This window comes from Salvelinus alpinus, chromosome 29 (assembly GCF_045679555.1).
Source record: "Salvelinus alpinus chromosome 29, SLU_Salpinus.1, whole genome shotgun sequence".
NCBI classification, from domain to species: domain Eukaryota; kingdom Metazoa; phylum Chordata; class Actinopteri; order Salmoniformes; family Salmonidae; genus Salvelinus; species Salvelinus alpinus.
In genome coordinates, this window is record NC_092114.1 from 22541247 (window position 1) to 22562898 (window position 21652).

At 44.1% G+C, this 21652-nt stretch overlaps 1 protein-coding gene across 1 annotated transcript in view; it reads left to right on the top strand.

Annotated features, from left to right (window-relative positions):
- Nucleotides 1–21652, top strand: part of LOC139559318 (gamma-aminobutyric acid type B receptor subunit 2-like) — a 440826-nt gene that overhangs the window by 76012 nt on the left and 343162 nt on the right. Inside the window, exon 2 of the mRNA XM_071375209.1 lies at nucleotides 10945–11082. Coding sequence (XP_071231310.1) covers nucleotides 10945–11082 — 138 coding nt within the window. The remainder of the gene's footprint in view (nucleotides 1–10944; nucleotides 11083–21652) is intronic.

Below are 21652 nucleotides of genomic sequence, written 5' to 3' on the forward strand. Positions count from 1 at the left end.
TTATACGTATACCGTTTGTACCGCATACCGTTTATACCGTATACCGTTTATACCGTGTACCGTTTATACCGTATACCGTTTATACCGTTCATACCGTATACCGTTTATACCGTATACCGTTAATACCGTATACCGTTCATACCGTATACCGTTTATACCGTATACCGTTTATACTGTATATACCGTATACCGTTCATACGTATACCGTTTATACCGTATACCGTTCATACGGTATACTGTTTATACCGTATACCGTTTATACTGTATACCGTTAATACCGTATACCGTTAATACCGTATACCGTATACCGTATACCGTTCATACCGTATACCGTTTATACCGTATACCGTTCATACTTATACCGTTTATACCGTATACCGTTCATACGGTATACTGTTTATACCGTATACCGTTTATACCGTATACCGTTTATACTGTTCATACCGTTTATACCGTTTATACCGTATACCGTTCATACCGTATACCGTTTATATCGTATACGTTCATACCGTATACCGTTTATACCATATACCGTTTATACCATATACGTTTATACCATATACCGTTTATACCATATACGTTTATACCATATACCGTTTATACCGTATACCGTTTATACCATATACCGTTTATACCATATACCGTTTATACCGTATACCGTTTATACCATATACTGTTTAGACCGTATACCGTTTATACTGTTCATACCGTTTATACCGTATACCGTTTATACCGTATACCGTTCATACCGTATACCGTTTATACCGTATACGTTCATACGTATACCGTTTATACCATATACCGTTTATACCATATACGTTCATACCGTATACCGTTTATACCATATACCGTTTATACCATATACGTTTATACCATAAACCGTTTATACCGTATACCGTTTATACCATATACCGTTTATACCACATACTGTTTATACCGTATACCGTTTGTACCGTATACCGTTTATACCATATTCCGTTTATACCATATACCGGGGTATTCCGAAATACCGACGGTATGATTTTCAGCAGGGGCTGTGGGGGTGTGCATTTAGTTTGCTAACTTGTTATCTAAGTGGCTAGATGTCAAGATAAAGCTTCTTGGTTACAGCAGAGACATTTAATCCCCTCCTGGATCAAGATCCCTGTTTTTTAACCTGTTTTTTATAGTGCCCCTTGTGTGCACGTTCAATAATACCGTATACCCCGGGATGATACAAAAATGGTATGACTGTATGGAAATCGGGACACCGCACAACCTGCTGTTGTAAAAAGCAGATTGACCTGTAATAGGCTTACTGCATCCCCCTTAGCCAATCTGCTCAGCACAGATTGGCTAATAAAGGCTCAACGTGTTTACTGTGAATCTGGGTTTTAGTGGCCAATTTTGGCTTATCCGGTATCATGAGAGAACCAAAGTGGTTTGATACCTGCCACACTTGCTGTTGTTATCCCGTGGTAATCTGAGACTGGGTGTGCAACACCAACCATGATGCCAATAGTCGAAGGATGCTTCCCAAATGGCACCCTCTTCCCAACATAGTGCACTTCTTTTGACCAGAGCCCTCAAAAGTAGTGCACTATGTAGGGAATAGGGTGCCATTTGGGACGACTTCTAATAAACCTCTCCAGCTGTGAACCTAGGGAGAGAGATAGGCTAGGGTCAAACAACTGGCTTCTTTAGGAGCTCTGAGCTTCTGTCTGTCAGAGTAGATTTTAGAGGCAATCAGAGTCTTCTGGTTCCACTCTAGACTGGGGGAGGGTTTTAATGGCTTTTTGGTGTGTGTAAGGAAGTGAAGTGAAGTGATGTGGGAGGAACAGATTGAAAGAAACCACCAGGTCCTCCCTCTCCTCTCCACACTCAGTCAATCAATGTTGGACTTTCACTGAATACTCCGGGGTTTGTTGTATAAATGTTACCACAAAGAGTCAGAATGCCCAGTACATACACACCCCCATCTCCTCTCCACTCCTCCCTCCATTCCCTTCTCTTCCTCCCTCTCCATAGCCTTTCATGAGATCTCAATGGAGATCTGGTTGACCCGTGTCGTATCGGACCCAGCTCTCTCAGTTTCCGGTGCTGCATGTCTTTATGGTCATTTGAAAAAAAGGATGTCATACTCTCAGCCTGAGTGGACCAGTCCAATGCCCAATAGGGCTAGGTGATGGGGAACAAACACACACAGGTACACACACACACACAGGTACACACACACAGGTACACACACACAGGTACACACACACAGGTACACACACACACACACACACACACACACACACACACACACACACACACACACACACACACACACACACACACACACACACACACACACACACACACACACACACTCCATCCTCAGTGAGCGGTACTGTAATGTTACTGGTGGTGCCCATAGAGCTGCATGTGAATATAGTGATGACTGACTCGATGAGTCTGTTGCCTGTTTGTCAATAGATTACGTTTGGGACCGTTTGACCTTAATTGAGGCTTGAAACCCTCCCAGGCCCCCATGGGAAACCCTGTACAGTTATTGATTTAAATACAGCGAACCACAGGACTTGGAAAGAGAGAAGGATGCTGTTGTTGATTAAGCCAAACCTGCTTCCGTAGTGCAGTTTTCATTTAAAATGCTATTTTATGAACCATACTGGACAGCACGTTTAAATAGACATTTTTGTCTCAGATACAATCAGTTGTTGCCACACAAAGTATCCCCCACCTCCCTGTATGGTGTGTTTCAATGGCTGTGTCTATGTCCCAAATAGCACCTGATTCCATTAAAATGCAATACTTCTGACCAGGGCCCATAGAGCTCTGGTCAAATGTAGTGCACTATATAGGGAATATGGTGCCATTTGGGATGTCTCCTATGTCTAGTTGAGAGGATTAGTTAGGTCAGACTGTGTGTCAGGGAAATATATCATCTGTTTTATACAGAGCCTTGCAAAAGTATTCAGACCCCTTGGATTTTTTGACATTTTATTGTGTTACAAAGTGCGATTTAAATTGATTTAATTATATATATTTTTGTCAACAATCTATAGAAAATACTCTGTAATGTCAAAGTAGAAAAAAAATATAGTACCAGTCAAAGGTTTGGACACACCTACTCATTCAAGGGTTTTTCTTTATTTTTACTATTTTCTACATTGTAGAATAATAGTGAAGACATCAAAACTATGAAATAACACATATGGAATCACGTGGTAACCAAAAAAGTGTTAAACAGAACAAAATATATTTATATTTGAGATTCTTCAGAGTAGCCACCCTTTGCCTTTGACAGCTTTGCACACGCTTGGCATTCTCTTAACCAGCTTCATGAGGTTGTCACCTGGAATGCATTTCAATTAACAGATGTTAATTTGTGAAATTTCTTTCCTTCTTAATGCGTTTGAGCCAATCAGTTGTGTTGTGACATGGTAGGGGTGGTATACAGAAGATAGCCCCATTTGGTAAATGACCTAGTTCATATTATGGCAATAACAGCTCAAATAAGCAAAGAGAAATGACAGTCCATTATTACTATATGACATGAAGGTTAGTAAATCGGGAACATTTCAAGAAATATACATTCATTGTATAGTCATTGCAAAAGTATTCAGCTCCCTGAGTCAATACATGTCAGAAAACCCTTTGGCATCGATTATTGCTGTGAGTCTTCTTGGGTAAGTCTACGGTAAGTGTTGGGTAAGTTTTGCACACCTGGATTGTGCAATATTTACCCATTATTCTTTTTAAATTCTTCAAGCTTTGTCCTTGTTGATCATTGTTTGCCAGCAGTTTTCAAGTATTGCCAGTTTAAGTCAAAACTTAAACTGCCATTCAGGAATGGAATAAGAATATTTAAATATAAATATATGTATGAACAATGACAGAGCGTCATAGGCTGAGATGAAATAGATAGTATAGAATACAGTATAAACATACACTACCATTCAAAAATGTGGGGTCACTTAGAAATGTCCTTGTTTTTGAAAGAAAAGCAATTTTTTTGTCCATTAAAATAACATAAAATTGATCAGAAATACAGTGTAGACATTGTTAATGTTGTAATTTACTATTGTAGTTGGAAAAGGTAGATTTTTTTATGGAATATCTACATAGGCGTACAGAGGCCCATTATCAGCAACCATCACTTCTGTGTTCCAATGGCACGTTGTGTTAGCTAAACCCAGTCTCAACGTCAACAGTGAAGAAGCAACTCCGGGATGCTGGCCTTCTAGGCAGCGTTCCTCTGTCCAGTGTCTGTGTTCTTTGGCCTGTCTTAATCTTTTATTTTTATTGGCCAGTCTGAGATATCGCTTTTTCTTTGCAACTCTGCCTAAAAGGCCAGCATCCCTGAGTCGCCTCTTCACTGTTGACATTGAAACTGGTGTTTTGCATGTACTATTTAATTAAGCTGACAGTTGAGGACTTGTGAAGCATCTGTTTCTCAATCTAGGCACTCTAATGTACTCGTCCTCTTGCTCAGTTGTGCACCGGGGCCTCCCACTCCTCGTTCTATTCTGGTTAGGGCCAGTTTGCGCTGTTCTGTGAAGGGAGTAGTACACAGCGTTGTACGAGATTTTCAGTTTCTTGGCAATTTGAAAATAAGGAGGCAGTTACTCAGTGAGGTGTTGCGTTGGATTTGACCCAGACATAAGGATTTGCATTTGGCCAAAAGGTTTCTTCCTTTGCACAATGTTCTGTATATTTGTATTATTTTCACTTTCTCTCTCTCTCTCTCTCTCTCTCTCTCTCTCTCTCTCTCTCTCTCTCTCTCTCTCTCTCTCTCTCTCTCTCTCTCTCTCTCTCTCTCTCTCTCTCTCTCTCTCTCTCTCTCTCTCTCTCTCTCTCTCTCTCTTATTTGTGTTCTGACGAACCGTTCTTGTGCTGATGTTGCTTCCAGAGGCAGTTTGGAACTCGGTCATCAGTGTTGCAACTGAGGACAGACTATTTTAAAACATTACGCGCTTCAGCATTTGGTGGTCCCGTTCTGTGAGTTTGTGTGGCCTACCACTTCGTGGCTGAGCCGTTGTTGCTCCTAGACGTTTCCACTTCACAATAACAGCACTTACAGTTGACAGGGGCAGCTCTAGTAGGGCATACATTTAATAACTGACTTGGTGGAATGGTGGCATCCTATGATGGTGCCACGTTGAAAGTCACTGAGCTCTTCAGTAAGGCCATTCTACTGCCAATATTTGTCTATGGAGATTGCATGACTGTGTGCTCGATTTTTTTACACCTGTCAGCAACAGGTGTGGCTGAACTAGCAGAATCCACTAATTTATATAGTATATAGTGTAGCTTGGGCAGGATAGACGTAACATGTGCTATTCAACGTCGGGGTCGCAAACCTTTGTGGGGACTGCAGTGGGGTCGCCGGGGTGGAAATTAAAAGTCCAGATTATTTTATTGGTTTCATTTAATTTTAATAAGAGCTGAAAATGATATAAATGTAAGGTTATTTGTTGATTTAAAAATATACATTTACCGATTTGAAGGTTTTATCATTAGATTTTGGATGGGGTCCCCATAAATTCCGGTAGAAAAAGGTTCCCCGCTGAAAAAGTTTGAATACCACTGTCTTAGACTCTGACGTACTGTATGACATTAACTAGATTTGTCTACTACTGGGTTCTAAGGCATATCTGATGCAGAGAGCAGAACTCTACAGTGTCTAAAGATGGGACAGTCAGCCATAGCTGTGGAGAGAACGGTTGGTTGGTTTTATGAGCACTTGTTCTTGCGACACCTGTCTCCTTCTCTCTCTCTCTCACTGTTCATAAACTGCATCCACCATTAACCCCTACACGTCTCCACTTTCTGAGTAGTTTATGATTAATGCCTCTGTGATTGTGCCACCCAATCACATGCTAAATATAGCTGTCAAACACCCAGGCTCCACCAAGCTCCCGGCCCGGCTTCCTCCTTTATTTACAGCTCAAAAGCGTTGCCTTGTGGGTTGCCTAGGCAACGTGGCAGTGGTCAACGCACCACCAGCATGCCAGATTGTGTGTCTGTGTGGATGAGTGTTTGACAGAAGTAGAGGGAGAGAGTGAACGCGAGAAAGCAGACTGGTCTGCATGTGTTCGACGCCGCTCAAAGCCTCCCCCTCCCCACATCTCTCTCTCTTTCCCTCCCTCTCTCTCTGGCACTGAAAACAGACCCAGCATAGTGGTGGTTGGCCGCTGCTTTGTGACCGTTGAATGGGAAGCTTTTGGCCGTAAGGAATAATGGCTGGGGTGTAGAGTGAGGTCACATGTTTCGTTCCCGGGGCCAGGAAACCATATTTCATCACAGACCTCATTGGAATGTATATCTGTTTATGGGGTGGCAGGTAGTAGCCTGTCGGGTAGGAGCGTTGGGCCAGTAACCGAAAGATTGCTGGATCGAATACCCGAGTTGACAAGGTAAAAATCTGTCGTATTGCCCCTGAGCAAGACAGTTAACCCGCTGTTCCCGGGCACTGATGACGTGGATGTGGATGAAGGCAGCCCTCCGTACCGGATTGGGTTAAATGAGGAAGACTCATTTCCCTGTTTCATCTGATCTGCTAACCCTATAGCGTTTGAAGATAAACAATAACTAGCGTGCTGTTTACATTTGAAGGATTCACAGGGAAGGGTGATGAAGGCGTGGAACAGCCGGCTATAGCCCGGTTTGATGGCTTGTGTAAACCACAGAAGCAGTGACATATACATATATAAAAAGATTCCTCCTGTGTTTTCAATCTAATGTGTGATATGCATTCCTTAATGACAAGCAGATCAGGCAAATCAAGGTTTCAAACATCCATGTTCAAATAATGATTACAAACAAACCTTTGTTCTGGAATTGAAGGATGTATCCTCTAGTAATTTGGCAGACGCTCTTTACCAAAGCAATTTACGGTTGTGCATACATTTTCAGACTTTTTCATACTGATCCCCCATGGGAATGGGACCCACGACCCTGGCGCTGCCAGCACCATTCTCTACCAACTCAGTACCGGTACCGAGTCAATGTGCGGGGGTACAGGTTAGTCGAGGTCATTTGTAGGTAGGGGTGAAGTGACTATGCATAGATAATAAACAGCGAGTAGCAGCAGTGTAAAAACATCCACTATTACTCCACATATTGACACTGGGTTTGTGTTTCAGCATAGTAACATACAGAAAAGCTCACCTTCTGTAGTTTGGTAGCTGGTTGTGAGCAATTGGAAATAAATAAGAGTGGGGGGGGGGGGGGGGGACCAAGAGAGAGACTGAGATGGAGACAGTGAGAGTGAGAGCAAGATAATATGTAAATGAGATATCTTTTTAAAAGCCCTGCTGTTTTATTCAACCATGTGGACAAGATATCGTATGCCCGCTGCGCATAATCACCTAGTCTCTCATTTCACACTAGGCTTTCCACAGTCTCACAGCTATTTTGGACTCGGTTAACTGAATACATAAGATGTGCCAGTGTATGCACATGTGTGAACCTTCTGTATTCCTGATTATGGGGAATATTATGTTTTATTGAGCCAAAATGAGGGAGAAGGAGGAAGATATACATACATTTTATTTTTTTAACTGTACAAATACTTTTACCTACAATCAATCAATCAATCAATATGCACCTGTACATTGCAAATCTGTAAATAGCTCATCCAACTACCTCATCACCATATTGTTATTTATTTGATATATTTTGCTCCTTTGCACCCCAGTACCGCTACTTGCACACTCATCTTCTGCACTCCAGTGTTTAATTTGCCATACTGTAATAATTTCACCACTATGGCCTATTTATTGCCTCACTCCCCTTATCCTACCTCATTTGCACACACTGTATATAGACTTTCTCTATTGTATTATTGACTGTATGTTTGTTTATTCCATGTGTAACTCTGTGTTGTTGTTTGTGTCGCACTGCTTTACTTTATCTTGGCCAGGTCGCAGTTGTAAATGAGATCTTGTTCTCAACTAGCCTACCTGGTAAAATAAAGGTGAAATAAAAAGTAAAATCAAAAAAATATTGACATAACAGACATGAGGATGTCGACACACTAAACTATTTGAAAATGATACCAGTCACTACAACTCTGTCGCAAGAGGAAACCTTTAGGGACAAAGGAGGCTTTATATATCAGTGTTGTTCATTGATTGATTGAATGTATTTGAAGAAGTTGGCTGCTCCAGCCAGAGACAACACTACGTACGTAACAAAATGATAGAGAATGATACACAATAAAGGCCGAAGGCTTATTTCCATTGAGGTCCTCTGTTCGATATCTCATCCCTGCCACTGAGTCGCACAACGCCTTCTAGGAAGAAATCTAGTTCAGCGTAGATGATCTTAACAAGGTGAAACCACCACACAAGTGGAGCTTCGCTGCGCCAAGGTGGACATTGCCTCAGACTCTATATAAACACAGGAGAACATCCTGAATTGATTGGCAATAATTATGGCCAAGAAGTGTTTACCGCAGACAAGGATATAGTTGCAAACTCAGAAAATCACAGAAAACCATTTAGAGAGCTCATATAGCAATCAATAGACCTATTCCATCTCTCTCTCTCTCCTCTGTTCTCTCTCTCTCTCTCCTCTGTTCTCTCTCTCTCTCTCCTGTTCTCTCTCTCTCCCCTCTTCTCCCTCTCTCCTGTTCTCCCTCTCTCCTCTTCTCCCTCTCTCCTGTTCTCCCTCTCTCCTCTTCTCCCTCTCTCCTCTTCTCACTCTCTCCTGTTCTCCCTCTCTCCTGTTCTCCTTCTCTCCTGTTCTCCCTCTCTCCTCTTCTCCCTCTCTCCTCTTCTCCCTCTCTCCTCTTCTCCCTCTCTCCTGTTCTCTCTCTCTCCCCCGTTATCCCTCTCTCCTGTTCTCACTCTCTCCTTTTCTCTCCCTCTCTCCTGTTCTCTCTCTCTCCCCTGTTCTCTCTCTTTCCCCTGTTCTCCCTCTCTCCTGTTCTCTCTCTCTCCCCTGTTCTCTCTCTTTCCCCTGTTCTCCTTCTCTCCTGTTCTCCCTCTCTCCTGTTCTCCTGTTCTCCCCCTCTCCTGTTCTTTCTCTCCCCTGTTCTCTCTCTCTCTCCTGTTCTCTCTCTCTTGCCACTGTTCTCCCTCTCTCCCGTTCTCCCTCTCTCTTGTTCTCCCTCTCTCCTGTTCTCCCTCTCTCCCATTCTCCCTATCTCCTGTTCTCCCTCTCTCTTGTTCTCCCTCTCTCCTGTTCTCCCTCTCTCCCATTCTCCCTATCTCCTGTTCTCCCTCTCTCTTGTTCTCCCTCTCTCCTGTTCTCCCTCTCTCCCATTCTCCCTCTCTCCTGTTCTCCCTCTCTCTTGTTCTCCCTCTCTCTTGTTCTCCCTCTCTCCTGTTCTCTCCCTCTCCTGTTCTCTCCCTCTCTCCTGTTCTCTCTCTCTCCTTTTCTCTCCCTCTCTCCCGTTGTCCCTCTCTCCTGTTCTCTCTCCCCTGTTCCACCTCTCTCGCCCCTGTTCTCCCTCTCTCTTGTTCTCCCTCTCTCCTGTTCTGTCTCTCTCTCCTGTTCTCACTCTCTCCTTTTCTCTCCCTCTCTCCCGTTCTCCCTCTCTCCTGTTCTCTCTCTCCCCTGTTCCATCTCTCGCCCCTGTTCTCCCTCTCTCCTGTTCTCACTCTCTCCTTTTCTCTCCCTCTCTCCCGTTGTCCCTCTCTCCTGTTCTCTCTCCCCTGTTCCACCTCTCTCGCCCCTGTTCTCCCTCTCTCTTGTTCTCCCTCTCTCCTGTTCTGTCTCTCTCTCCTGTTCTCACTCTCTCCTTTTCTCTCCCTCTCTCCCGTTCTCCCTCTCTCCTGTTCTCTCTCTCCCCTGTTCCATCTCTCGCCCCTGTTCTCCCTCTCTCCTGTTCTCTCCCGTTCTCCCTATCTTCTGTTCTCTCTCACCACTGTTCTCCCTCTCTCCCATGTTCTCTCTCTCGCCTGTTCTCCCTCTCTCCCATTCTCCCTCTCTCCTGTTCTCTCTCTCGCCTGTTCTCCCTCTCTCCCATTCTCCCTCTCTCCTGTTCTCTCTCTCTCCCGTTCCCCCTCTCTCCTGTTCTCTCTCTCCCGTTCTCCCTCTCTCCTGTTCTCTCTCTCTCTCCCATTCTCCCTCTCTCCTGTTCTCTCTCTCTCTCCCGTTCCCCCTCTCTCCTGTTCTCTCTCTCTCTCCCGTTCCCCCTCTCTCCTGTTCTCTCTCTCTCTCCCGTTCCCCCTCTCTCCTGTTCTCTCTCTCTCCCGTTCTCCCTCTCTCCTGTTCTCTCTCTCTCTCTCGTTCTCCCTCTCTCCTGTTATCTCTCTCTCTCCCGTTCTCCCTCTCTCCTGTTCTCTCTCTCTCCTGTTCTCCCTCTCTCCCGCAGTTCTACAGAGCTAAGAGCGTTGCCATAGTGATGTGAGATGGTTGCATTCTGCTATAGCAGGATGCCCCCCCCCCCCTCTCTCTCTCTCTCTCTCTCTCTCTCTCTCTCTCTCTCTCTCTCTCTCTCTCTCTCTCTCTCTCTCTCTCTCTCTCTCTCGCTCTCTCTCTCTCTCTCTCTCTCTCATGTACTCACATATTGTATAAAAATGTATTGCAATGCTACATATTCACCTACAGTAAAAATGGTGCAGGTATGCATTACATAAGTGTAGTATCCTCATATAAATGTAGCTCATTTGTTGGCTTCATGTGCCTCATAAAATAAAACAAACACTTTCCCTGAACTCCAAGGTCCAAATGGCACCCTATTCCCTATGTAGTGCACTTCTTTTGACCAGAGCCCCTTTGAGCCATGGTCAAAAGTAGGGCACTATATAGGGGATAGGGTGCCATTATGGAAGGCATTCCCATACTGCTGTGCTACTGTAAGAGGTGTGCAGTACAGAGCATAATTACATCTGTGCTTTCACTTTTGCATGCCAGCCACATCCCAGCCCAAAATAGCCCAGAAAAATGTTATGCAGCTTTTTAACTCCCTCCCTCCCTCCCCCAAACCTCCACTCTCTCCCCATGCAGTGTGACAACGCCAAGGGATTGAGGGCCTTCTTCGATGCCATATGCTACGGACCCAAACACCTGATGATCTTTGGAGGGGTGTGTCCGTCCGTGACGTCCATCATTGCTGAGTCACTGGAGGGGTGGAACCTGGTGCAGGTAGGAACTACAGTCTGGTTATTATGAGGAGGAGGGTTGGTCTGTTCCGGCTGGATTTGACCTCTTTTTGAGAGTCTTTTTTCTTGCTTTTCTGGGGTTCCCTTTTAATTTCATGTGAGATGGGACAAATGTGAGTTTTGAGATTTTATGATAGGCTTGTGTGTGTTTGTTTGTGTGTACATGTGTGCGTGCGTGCACACCTGTGTATGTCTGCATGTACACGTGTGTGTGTGTGTGTGTGTGTGTGTGTGTGTGTGTGTGTGTGTGTGTGTGTGTGTGTGTGTGTGTGTGTGTGTGTGTGTGTGTGTGTGTGTGTGTGTGTGTGTGTGTGTGTGTGCTTGAGATGTTAAGCCCAGTGACAGGATTCATTTGTACGTTTGTGAGTGGCTGAGCCTATAGTCTTATGGTGCTGTAGATGGGGTCTGGGCTGGGGGTCTCTGAGAGGTCCTAACTCATGGTTTAATCCTTCATTAACCTCACCATAGTAAATAGCTAATTGGTGTGCTTTAATCCGGTCGAATCCTTATCCATTTCAGAAACCAAAAGATGGGACGAAAACTGAGGAAATATTAAAGCTAAGTCTCAAATGGGAACCTTATACCCTTTATAGTGCTCTACCCTATGGGCCCAGGTCAAAATTAGTGCACTACATAGGGAATAGGGTGCCATTTGGGACGTAAACTATATTAAAAGGCCTATAACACCTTTATTAAACGGAGAGATTAATATCAATGGCTTGCCTTTTATCTCTTTATTTGCCAATATCACTAGGCTATATTATAGAGATTGAATGTACCGTACTGTACTGAAGAAAATCCAGTTTGGATTTACGAGAGGGAAACATGCTTAGATATATGGTATCGTTAGATTTCATGAAAGACTCATATGACTTAGCCTTCAGATCATATTTTCTATGCATATCTATCTGGCCAAAGATGAAATGAGAGAAGCCGTTTTTTCTCCGGTGGGGGTTATCTTAATTTATACCATGGCATTGTTAAATACTCCTTTCTGATTGGCTTGAAAGGCATTCTAGTGTATGCATTTTTTCCCTAAAATGCACAGTAGAATTCAATGGCTAAGCATGAGACGAGGCAACATTACATGCCATACGTAAACTGTTGGCCTCTTGAGTCATTACGTACACTGTCTCTCTCTCGTGGTACGCTATTGGTATTGCGCTATAAAGGAGAAATTGTGCTTCTCTCAATTTTCATTCGCTGACTAAATTGCCTGAACAAGTGATCATATAGATGAAAGGCTAGCTCATACTCTGGCTATGCAGAGGAGATTGTACAACTCAAGTGACTCTGACTGAATGTCATCCAGATACTTCTCATCAAACAGTTATTGTAAACAGCGAGCAGTTCATTCTTTTGGATCCTGCCAGGTCGCAGTATTTGGAAAAAAAGGCTGCAGGGCAGAACTAGAAATTGGAGAAAAAAGATATGCCAGAGGAACTTGGATTATAGTTCAGCTTCCTCAATTTCCTTGCACATTCAGTAACCAGGTGAAAAGTTGTAGAAATAAAAGTGGTTCTTTCAAAATTGTAATAAGTTGAAAAGAAAAGACAGGCTACTGACAGTTTTCTGTTCAGAAAGATGCTTATCCCACCCTCTCTCCCTCTTCTCTCTGTCCCCTCTCTCTCTCTCTCTCTCTCTCTCTCTCTCTCTCTCTCTCTCTCTCTCTCTCTCTCTCTCTCTCTCTCTCTCTCTCTCTCTCTCTCTCTCTCTCTCTCTCTCTCTCTCTCTCTCTCTCTCTCTCTCTCTCTCTCTCTCTCTCTCTCTATCCCCCTCTATGTCTCTCTCTCTCCCCCTCTCCACCCTCTCTCTCTCTCTCTCTCTCTCTCTCTCTCTCTCTCTCTCTCTCTCTCTCTCTCTCTCTCTCTCTCTCTCTCTCTCTCTCTCTCTCTCTCTCTCTCTCTCTCTCTCTCTCTCTCTCTCTCTCTCTCTCTCTCTCTCTCTCTCTCTCTCTCTCTCTCTCTCTCTCTCTCTCTCTCTCTCTCTCTCTCTCTCTCTCTCTCTCTCTCTCTCTCTCTCTCTCTCTCTCTCTCTCTCTCTCTATGTCTCTATCCCCCTCTATGTCTCTCTCTCTCCCCCTCTCCACCCTCTCTCTCTCCTCTCTCTCTCTCTCTCTCTCTCTCTCTCTCTCTCTCTCTCTCTCTCTCTCTCTCTCTCTCTCTCTCTCTTTCTCTCTCTCTCCCTCTATGTCTCTCTCTCTCCCCCCTCTCTCTCTCTCTCTCTCTCTCTCTCTCTCTCTCTCTCTCTCTCTCTCTCTCTCTCTCTCTCTCTCTCTCTCTCTCTCTCCCTCCCTCCCTCCCTCCCTCCCTCTCTCTCTCTCTCTCTCTCTCTCTCTCTCTCTCTTTTTAATAAGTTAAAATTTGGAATAAATGTAGTCATTTCTGTGAATAATGAATCTCTTGGTGAGGAATATTTATCACAGTAAAGGAGAAAGTGCATCTCTGTTTCTACCTCCCCTGTCGTGCAGTGACCACATACACGCTCCTCTTTGGGTAGCCATGTCTTTTTATGTCTGCCGGTTTCTATTGCCAATCGGTGGTCACTCAGCCTGTACTTGGTAAGGATCTGTCTCTGCTTCGAATCTCTGACAGAGTAGAGATATTCAGCCAATTCATATTCTCTGTTTAGGGTCAGATAGCAATTTAGTCGGCTTTGGGATTTTGTTTCGTTTTTCCAATGTTGTAAATATGAGTCCTTTGATTGGTTCATGAATTTGTTTATTGGAATTCTTTCTTTTGAAGCATATTTATAAGCTTTTCTCTCTCTCTCTCTCTCTCTCTCTCTCTCTCTCTCTCTCTCTCTCTCTCTCTCTCTCTCTCTCTCTCTCTCTCTCTCTCTCTCTCTCTCTCTCTCTCTCTCTCTCTCTCTCTCTCTCTCTGTCTCTCTCTCTATCTCCCCCCCTCTCTCTCTCTCTCTCTCTCTCTCTCTCTCTCCTGTCTCTCTCTCTATCCCCCCCTCTCTCTCTCTCTCTCTCTCTCTCTCTCTCTCTCTCTCTCTCTCTCTCTCTCTCTCTCTCTCTCTCTCTCTCTCTCTCTCTCCACCCCCTCTCTCTCTCTCTCTGTCTCTCTCTCTCTATCCCCCTCTATGTCTCTCTCCCTCTCTCTCTCTCTCCCGCTCTATTTTTCTCCCTGCTGTATTTTGGTCATTAGCTGTTAGGTTGGTATTAAACATGTGTAGGACTGATGCAAATCTTCTCTAAAACAGCTGCCTCAGGTGCACAGCATTAGCCTGTCCCAAACGGCACCCTATTCCCTATATAGTGCACTACTTTTGACCAGGGCCCATAGGTTAAGTAGTGCACTTTATAGGGAATAGGGTGCCATTTGGGCCGGTCCCTCTGTCCCTGGAGTATTATAGCAGTGGACCAGTGGGCCCACTCCAGCACTCTTACCTCACAGCTTGACTTCACATCAGTTTGAGCTGAAAACCCCATTCAAGAGCCTCCAGGTTACATGATGGAAAGTGATTGAGGGGGAATAAGAGAGAAGTGAATGGGGTGCAAAAAAAGGAGCGCTTAAAGTGAGAGACTCAGTCCCATTTGACGGTATGAGAAGAATCCAGGACTACGTCCCATATAACACCCTATTCCCTACATAGTGCACTACTTTTGAGCAGGACCCTCTGGTGAAAAGTCGTGCACTATGTAGAAAATACGGTGCCATTTGGAACACAGCCCTTGAAAATCCAGCCTCCTGTGTAGTGTTGCCACAAGCGAGGCTCTATTTTCTCTTGTGTTGGAGACAGACGGGGGGAAAGGCATTTTCTGTAATTACCGGTCGAGACTGAATTAACTATTAACGACACCGCAGGAAAACAGATTCCCCAAATCTCGTCCATAATGCATGTCCAAAAAAGTGTCAGTTTAAAAGCTGTAATTGTTAGGACACACTACGGTGGTGCACTTTGAACATGATCCAATTACATGGAATTCTGTTGAGTTATTGCAGATTGAGACGGCCATGTTGAGGCCATCTGGAAATTAAACATTGAATGGAGCAGGGTGAAGTTGCTCCTAGACACTGAGCTGGGGTCAGTTTTGCAATTTACGGTTGAGGTCAGGATTGGAGGAGAGGATCAGGGGATTAGGGGAGGGAAAGCTGGTCAGGGAGGGGAAGCTAGATCTATACCTAGGGGAACTTCAACCTGGAAACCGTGTGGTTTCATACAGTAATTATAAATCATCTATGTTCTATGCTGGTCCCTTTGCAGATCTAAATTGTGCTAGGTTAGCTGCCATCTCCCTCTCTGGGCCCATTGACTTTCATCTGTCTCCCAGTGGAGGGAAGCAGACAGGAACAGGGCCGGGGCTGCAGGCTGCTGGAGGCAGCCTGGCTCCAAGCTGCAGACGTAGGCTAGTGCGTTGGGCCCTGACGTCAGCAGCCAGCGGGAGGTGCATTACTTTCCATCTCTGATCTATATGATTCAGCCTTAAGCCCTCTGTGAGGAGAATGGAAGCGAGGAAGAACAAGTTTGGGAAGTTTTATGGTATATTATATAGGAATGGAAACATATTGGTCGCTGTTCTATCATCCATAAAGGGAAATGAAGAAGATACAGGGGGCTTATTCTACTTTTGAAGTCAGGCGTTTTGTGGGAAGATATGCAGATTTCTAAATAGTTTCTATTGTGCTGCCTTATAGAAGCACATGATTTTCCTGTACTAAGGAGAGACAGCTAAACAGTATTTAGACAGGGTCTATAAGCGACTACTCTGGATACAGAACAGGAATTCCTGGGAAATGTTTTATTATACAAAATATGTATTTACATATTTGTAAAAATTGATTTTTAATCAGGGCAGTGTTTCTTAATGAACTACAGTATAAGCTTCGAGGTGTTCACCCCCCCCCCCCCCCCCCCCCCCCCAACACACACACGAATACAGATACAGGCACACGCGTATGGATGCGTGCACATATACACAAACCCCCACACACACACACACACACTCACAGTGTTGCAGCACCGTGATCAGTTTGCAGGCACCATCTGCCATTGGATTTATATAACTACTGATCCGCAAGCAGCTCTCTCGCTCACATCCTGATTGTGACTCACGTCCCATGGTGTTGTTGGTGATACAGGCTCATCAGTCCCCTCCTCTCTTCTCTTCTCTGCTAAGCTCCAAGTACTCTTTATAGTGGTGTTGTGTAACTTACAGTTGGCTATGTGGAGAGAATGACTGAAAGCAAATTGAATGGAAGATAAGAATGCTATGAGGGCGAATAGACAGATGGTAAACGAGGGATGGAGAAGGATGGAGAGGGATGGATGGAGAGGACAGCAGGCTTTGAGAATTGGCTGAGAGAGAGAGAGAGAAGACAGCAGGCTTTGAGAATTGGCTGAGAGAGAGGGAGAGGGAGAGGACAGCAGGCTTTGAGCATAGAGAGAGAGAGAAAGAAAGAGAGAGAGAGAGAGGACAGCAGGCTTTGAGCATAGAGAGAGAGAGAGAGAGAGAGAGAGAGAGAGAGAGAGAGAGAGAGAGAGAGAGAGAGAGAGAGAGAGAGAGAGAGAGAGAGAGAGAGAGAGAGAGACAGAGAGAGAGAGAGAGAGAGAGAGAGAGAGAGAGAGAGGCAAAAAACAGGCTATGTGCACACTGCCCACAAAATGAGGTGGAAACTGAGCTGCACTTCCTAACCTCCTGCCCAATGTATGACCATATTAGAGAGACATATTTCCCTCAGATTACACAGATCCACAAAGAATTTGAAAACAAATCCAATTTTGATAAACTCCCATATCTACTGGGAGAAATTCCACAGTGTGCCATCACAACAGCAAGATTTGTGACCTGTTGCCACAAGAAAAGGGCAACCAGTGAAGAACAAACACCATTGTAAATACAACCCATATTTATGCTTATTTATTTTAACTTGTGTGCTTTAACCATTTGTACATTGTTACAACACTGTATATATATAATATAACATTTGTAATGTCTTTATTGTTTTGAAACTTCTGTATGTGTAATGTTTACTGTTAATTTGTATTGTTTATTTCACTTTTGTATAATATCTACCTCACTTGCTTTGGCAATGTTAACACATGTTTCCCATGCCAATAAAGCCCCTTGAATTGAATTGAATTGAATTGAATTGAGAGAGAGAGAGAGAGAGAGAGAGAGAGAGAGAGAGAGAGAGAGAGAGAGAGAGAGAGAGAGAGAGAGAGAGAGAGAGAGAGAGAGAGAGAGAGAGAGAGAGAGAGAGAGAGAGAGAGAGAGAGAGAGAGAGAGAGAGAGAGAGAGAGAGAGAGAGAGAGAGAGGACAGCAGGCTTTGAGCGTAGAGAGAGAAAGAGAGAGAGAGAGAGAGAGAGAGAGAGAGAGAGGACAGCAGGCTTTGAGCATAGAGAGAGAAAGAGAGAGAGAGAGAGAGAGAGGACAGCAGGCTTTGAGCATAGAGAGAGAGAGAGAGAGAGAAAGAGAGAGAGAGAGAGAGGACAGCAGGCTTTGAGCATAGAGAGAGAGAGAGAGAGAAAGAGAGAGAGAGAGAGAGAGAGAGAGAGAGAGAGAGGACAGCAGGCTTTGAGAATTGGCTGAGAGAGAGAGAGAGAGAAGACAGCAGGCTTTGAGAATTGGCTGAGAGAGAGGGAGAGGGAGAGGACAGCAGGCTTTGAGCAGAGAGAGAGAGAGAGAGAGAGAGAGAGAGAGAGAGAGAGAGAGAGAGAGAGAGAGAGAGAGAGAGAGAGAGAGAGAGAGAGAGAGAGAGAGGACAGCAGGCTTTGAGCATAGAGAGAGAGAGAGAGAGAAAGAGAGAGAGAGAGAGGACAGCAGGCTTTGAGCAGAGAGAGAGAGAGAGAGAGAGAGAGAGAGAGAGAGGACAGCAGGCTTTGAGCATAGAGAGAGAGAGAGTGAGCGAGAGAGAGAGAGGACAGCAGGCTTTGAGCATTGGCTGAGCGAGAGGGGGGAGAAAGAAGGTGAGGGAGAGAAAGTGCTAGAGAGACACACACAGAGAGAGAGAGAGAGAAGGAAAGAGAGTGAGAGATAAGGAGAGCTGTGTGTTGATGCCTGCTCTCATCAAAAGTATAGCTGATCGCCGTTTATTGTCATCTTTTTCACTTTGCAGAACAATTCTTGGCGACCGTCTTGATAGAGGATTAAACTGGCAAGCTCCTCTCAACACTTCATTTAGAGAAAAATGATTGACTCTCCCTTAAATCTTGATGGCCAGCAGCCTGGTCCGAGACTCCAAATACGAGCCTTCCCTTCCGCCTGCTCCATCGATTCATTGTTTCTCCTCCGCAGAATGGCTGAGAGTGGTTCATTGTCTTCAAGCACGGTTTCTGTTCTGTCGTAAATGGCTCATTGAGTGCCAAGAAATGTCCTCGTATAATCTGGCGACCTCTCGGGCGCCAATTAGATATATCGGTAGAGGAGTTGCTGTTCATTTTCAGCCACGTTGACTGTGTAATGAAAAATGATGTTCCCTGATCGTTTGCTCCTTCGGAAAAAAAGGGGACAGGAGCACATTTGAACTAGAATTGATATTTTTACTGTAAAGTGTTGTCTGTTATAAGTAGGCTTCTTTTTTGTCCTATTCCATGCTGTCTACTTTTGACAACATTGTGACAATTCACTCAGCCCTGTACTGTAAGATAACACCTCTAGGGTGGCATCCCAAATTGCACCCAATTCCTTATATAGCGCACCACGTTTGACCAGGACTCAAAGGGCTCTGAGCAAAAGTATTGCAGTATGGAGGGAATAGGGTGCCCTTTGTATTGGGAACCCAGCCTTGATACAACAGTACTGAAAGATGACAGCCACGGATGATGAAGATGGAAAAACAATAACACACAACAGAATCGGTTACAAGGCATTCTGGGTAAGTGGTGAGAGCATCAAGGAAGTCATATGTACACTACCATTCAAAAGTTTGGGGCCACTTAGAAATGTCCTTGTTTTTGAAGGAAAAGCTACATTTTTGTCCATTAACATCAAATTGATCAGAAATACAGTGTAGACATTGTTAATGTTGTAAATGACTATTGTAGCTGGAAACGGCAGAATTTTTATGGAATATCTACATAGGCATACAGAGGCCCATTATCGGCAATCATCACTCCTGTGTTCCAATGGCACGTTGTGTTAGCTAATCCAAGTTTATCATTTTAAAAGGCTAATTGATCAAAACTGTCTCTAACTAGAATAGAAAGAGTGGGAGGCCCTGGTGTTTTGCGGGTAATATTTAATTAAGCTGCCAGTTGAGAACTTGTGAGGCGTCTGTTTCTCAAACTAGACACTCTAATGTACTTGTCCTTTTGCTCAGTTGTGCACCGGGGCCTCCCACTCCTCTTTCTATTCTGGTTAGAGCCCGTTTGCGCTGTTCTGTGAAAGGAGTAGTACACAGCTTTGTATGAGATCTTCAGTTTCTTGGCAATTTCTTGCATGGAATAGCCTTTATTTCTCAGAACAAGAATAGACTGACAAGTTTCAGAAGAAAGTGCTTTGTTTCTGGCCATTTTTAGCCTGTAATCGAAACCACAAATACTGATGCTCCAGATACTCAACTAGTCTAAAGATGGCCAGTTTTATTGCTTCTTTAATCAGGACAACAGTTTTCAGCTGTGCTTATGTAACAGTATAACTTTAGTACGTCCCCTCGCCCCGACCTCGGGCGCGAACCAGGGACCCTCTGCACACATCAACAACTGACACCCACGAAGCGTCGTTACCCATCGCTCCACAAAAGCCGCGGCCCTTGCAGAGCAAGGGGCAACACTACTTCTAGGTTACAGAGCAAGTGACGTAACTGATTGAAACGCTAGTAGCGCGTACCCGCTAACTAGCTAGCCATTTCACATCCGTTACACTAACATAATTGAAAAAGGGTTTTCTAATGATCAATTAGCCTTTTAAAATGATAAACTTGGATTAGCTAGCCAACGTGCCAAATGTAGCAGAGTGGGTTCCAGAGAGAGGGCAGTGAGTGGGCATGCTCGACTTGGTCAATCAGTCTGTGTGAGTCAGAACAGGACAAGACCGTGTGGAGAAGAGAGGCTGGGTGATTTAACACAGGCAATTAGTGAGTCGTATACTGTCCTAAGGCTCCCGATCACCAGCCAGAGTACGCACATGATGACATGAAAACAATTGCTGTTACAGTTTCTTGAAGCAGACATAAAATGTCTTTGAATTTGGCATCATGTGTCATGTGTCATGTGTCAGAATTTACAGGAAATTCCGTAATTAGCAACATTTTGCACAAATACTGCTAAATAGGATGGTCCCATCACTAGTGTTACAGTTACACCTTCTATATAAACATGTGTATGTGAAATCTCATTTACACTCAATAAGAATTATGGTGAAATGGAATGTTTTTCCCAAGGAAAAGAAAAGTCCATGGAATTTGAAGGGATTTTATTTTCTCTTCTGATAACAACAAAAGGAAAAGCCTTCCCTGTTGGGTTGACAGATCCCCATTCTTTTCTTGGTCTGAAAGCCGTGTTGAAACGGAATAGAAGATGAATGAACAATGAGAATTGCACACAGAGATCTTGGCTCTAATATCTTGTTTTTGTTATTAAAAAAGAAGAGAAGAAAATCCGGATAACGTACAGTAGTTGGATGTGTTCCAGACACCCCTAATAACGATAAACTAACAAGGAACGCTAAACTTCTATTTTCCCTCCAAAATGCAGTTTTTTCATCTCTCTTTTGGGGTTTTTCCTTAGAGAAGCCTTATTGAGCTCATACTCTGTCCTCATTTACTTCTGGGAAAAAATAAGCTTTGAAACAAGGAAATCCCATGATAAATGGAATTTGTAATTAATTTCTTTGCAAAACTAATTTCCTTCAATTAATAAACTCTGATGAATTTAGATCCTGTCAGGGATTATATACTCATTGGGCTCTGGTCAAAAGAAGTGGACTTTCCAGAATGTGAAACGTTGAAAGGATCCTATTGAAATTAGCTTGTTGATGATGCAACACGCCCGTAGCGAGGAGGAACATGAAGAAGTCACATCCTACTGCCCCCCACAGAGAGAGAGAGAGAGAGAGAGAGAGAGAGAGAGAGAGAGAGAGAGAGAGAGAGAGAGAGAGAGAGAGAGAGAGAGAGAGAGAGAGAGAGAGAGAGAGAGAGAGAGAGAGAGAGAGAGAGAGAGAGAGAGAGAGAGAGAGAGAGAGGGTGGAGAGGGGGAGAGAGAGAGACATAGAGGGGGATAGAGTTAAAACACCTTGAATGAGTCTGAGAATTACCACAACACATTAGCAATGGGCTATTTAGATCACAGGCATTATCGCATGTGTGTGTGTGCAACACAATCAGGGAGATGTCAGGGATACAATTAATTCCGCGCTGCTAATGCAAATTAGGGTCTCCGCTCCTCTCGGCAATGCGAGGCGGGAAACAACCCCTGTTGGATCGTCTCTCCTGTGTAAACAGGTATATTTAGAACTTAGTGTTAGATGTATATCACCACGAGTTGTGGCATTTATCTAGTTCAGTTTAGGCATTTATCTAGTTCAGTTTAGGCATTTATCTAGTTCAGTTTAGGCATTTATCTAGTTCAGTTTTGGCATTTATCTCGTTCAGTTTTGGCATTTATC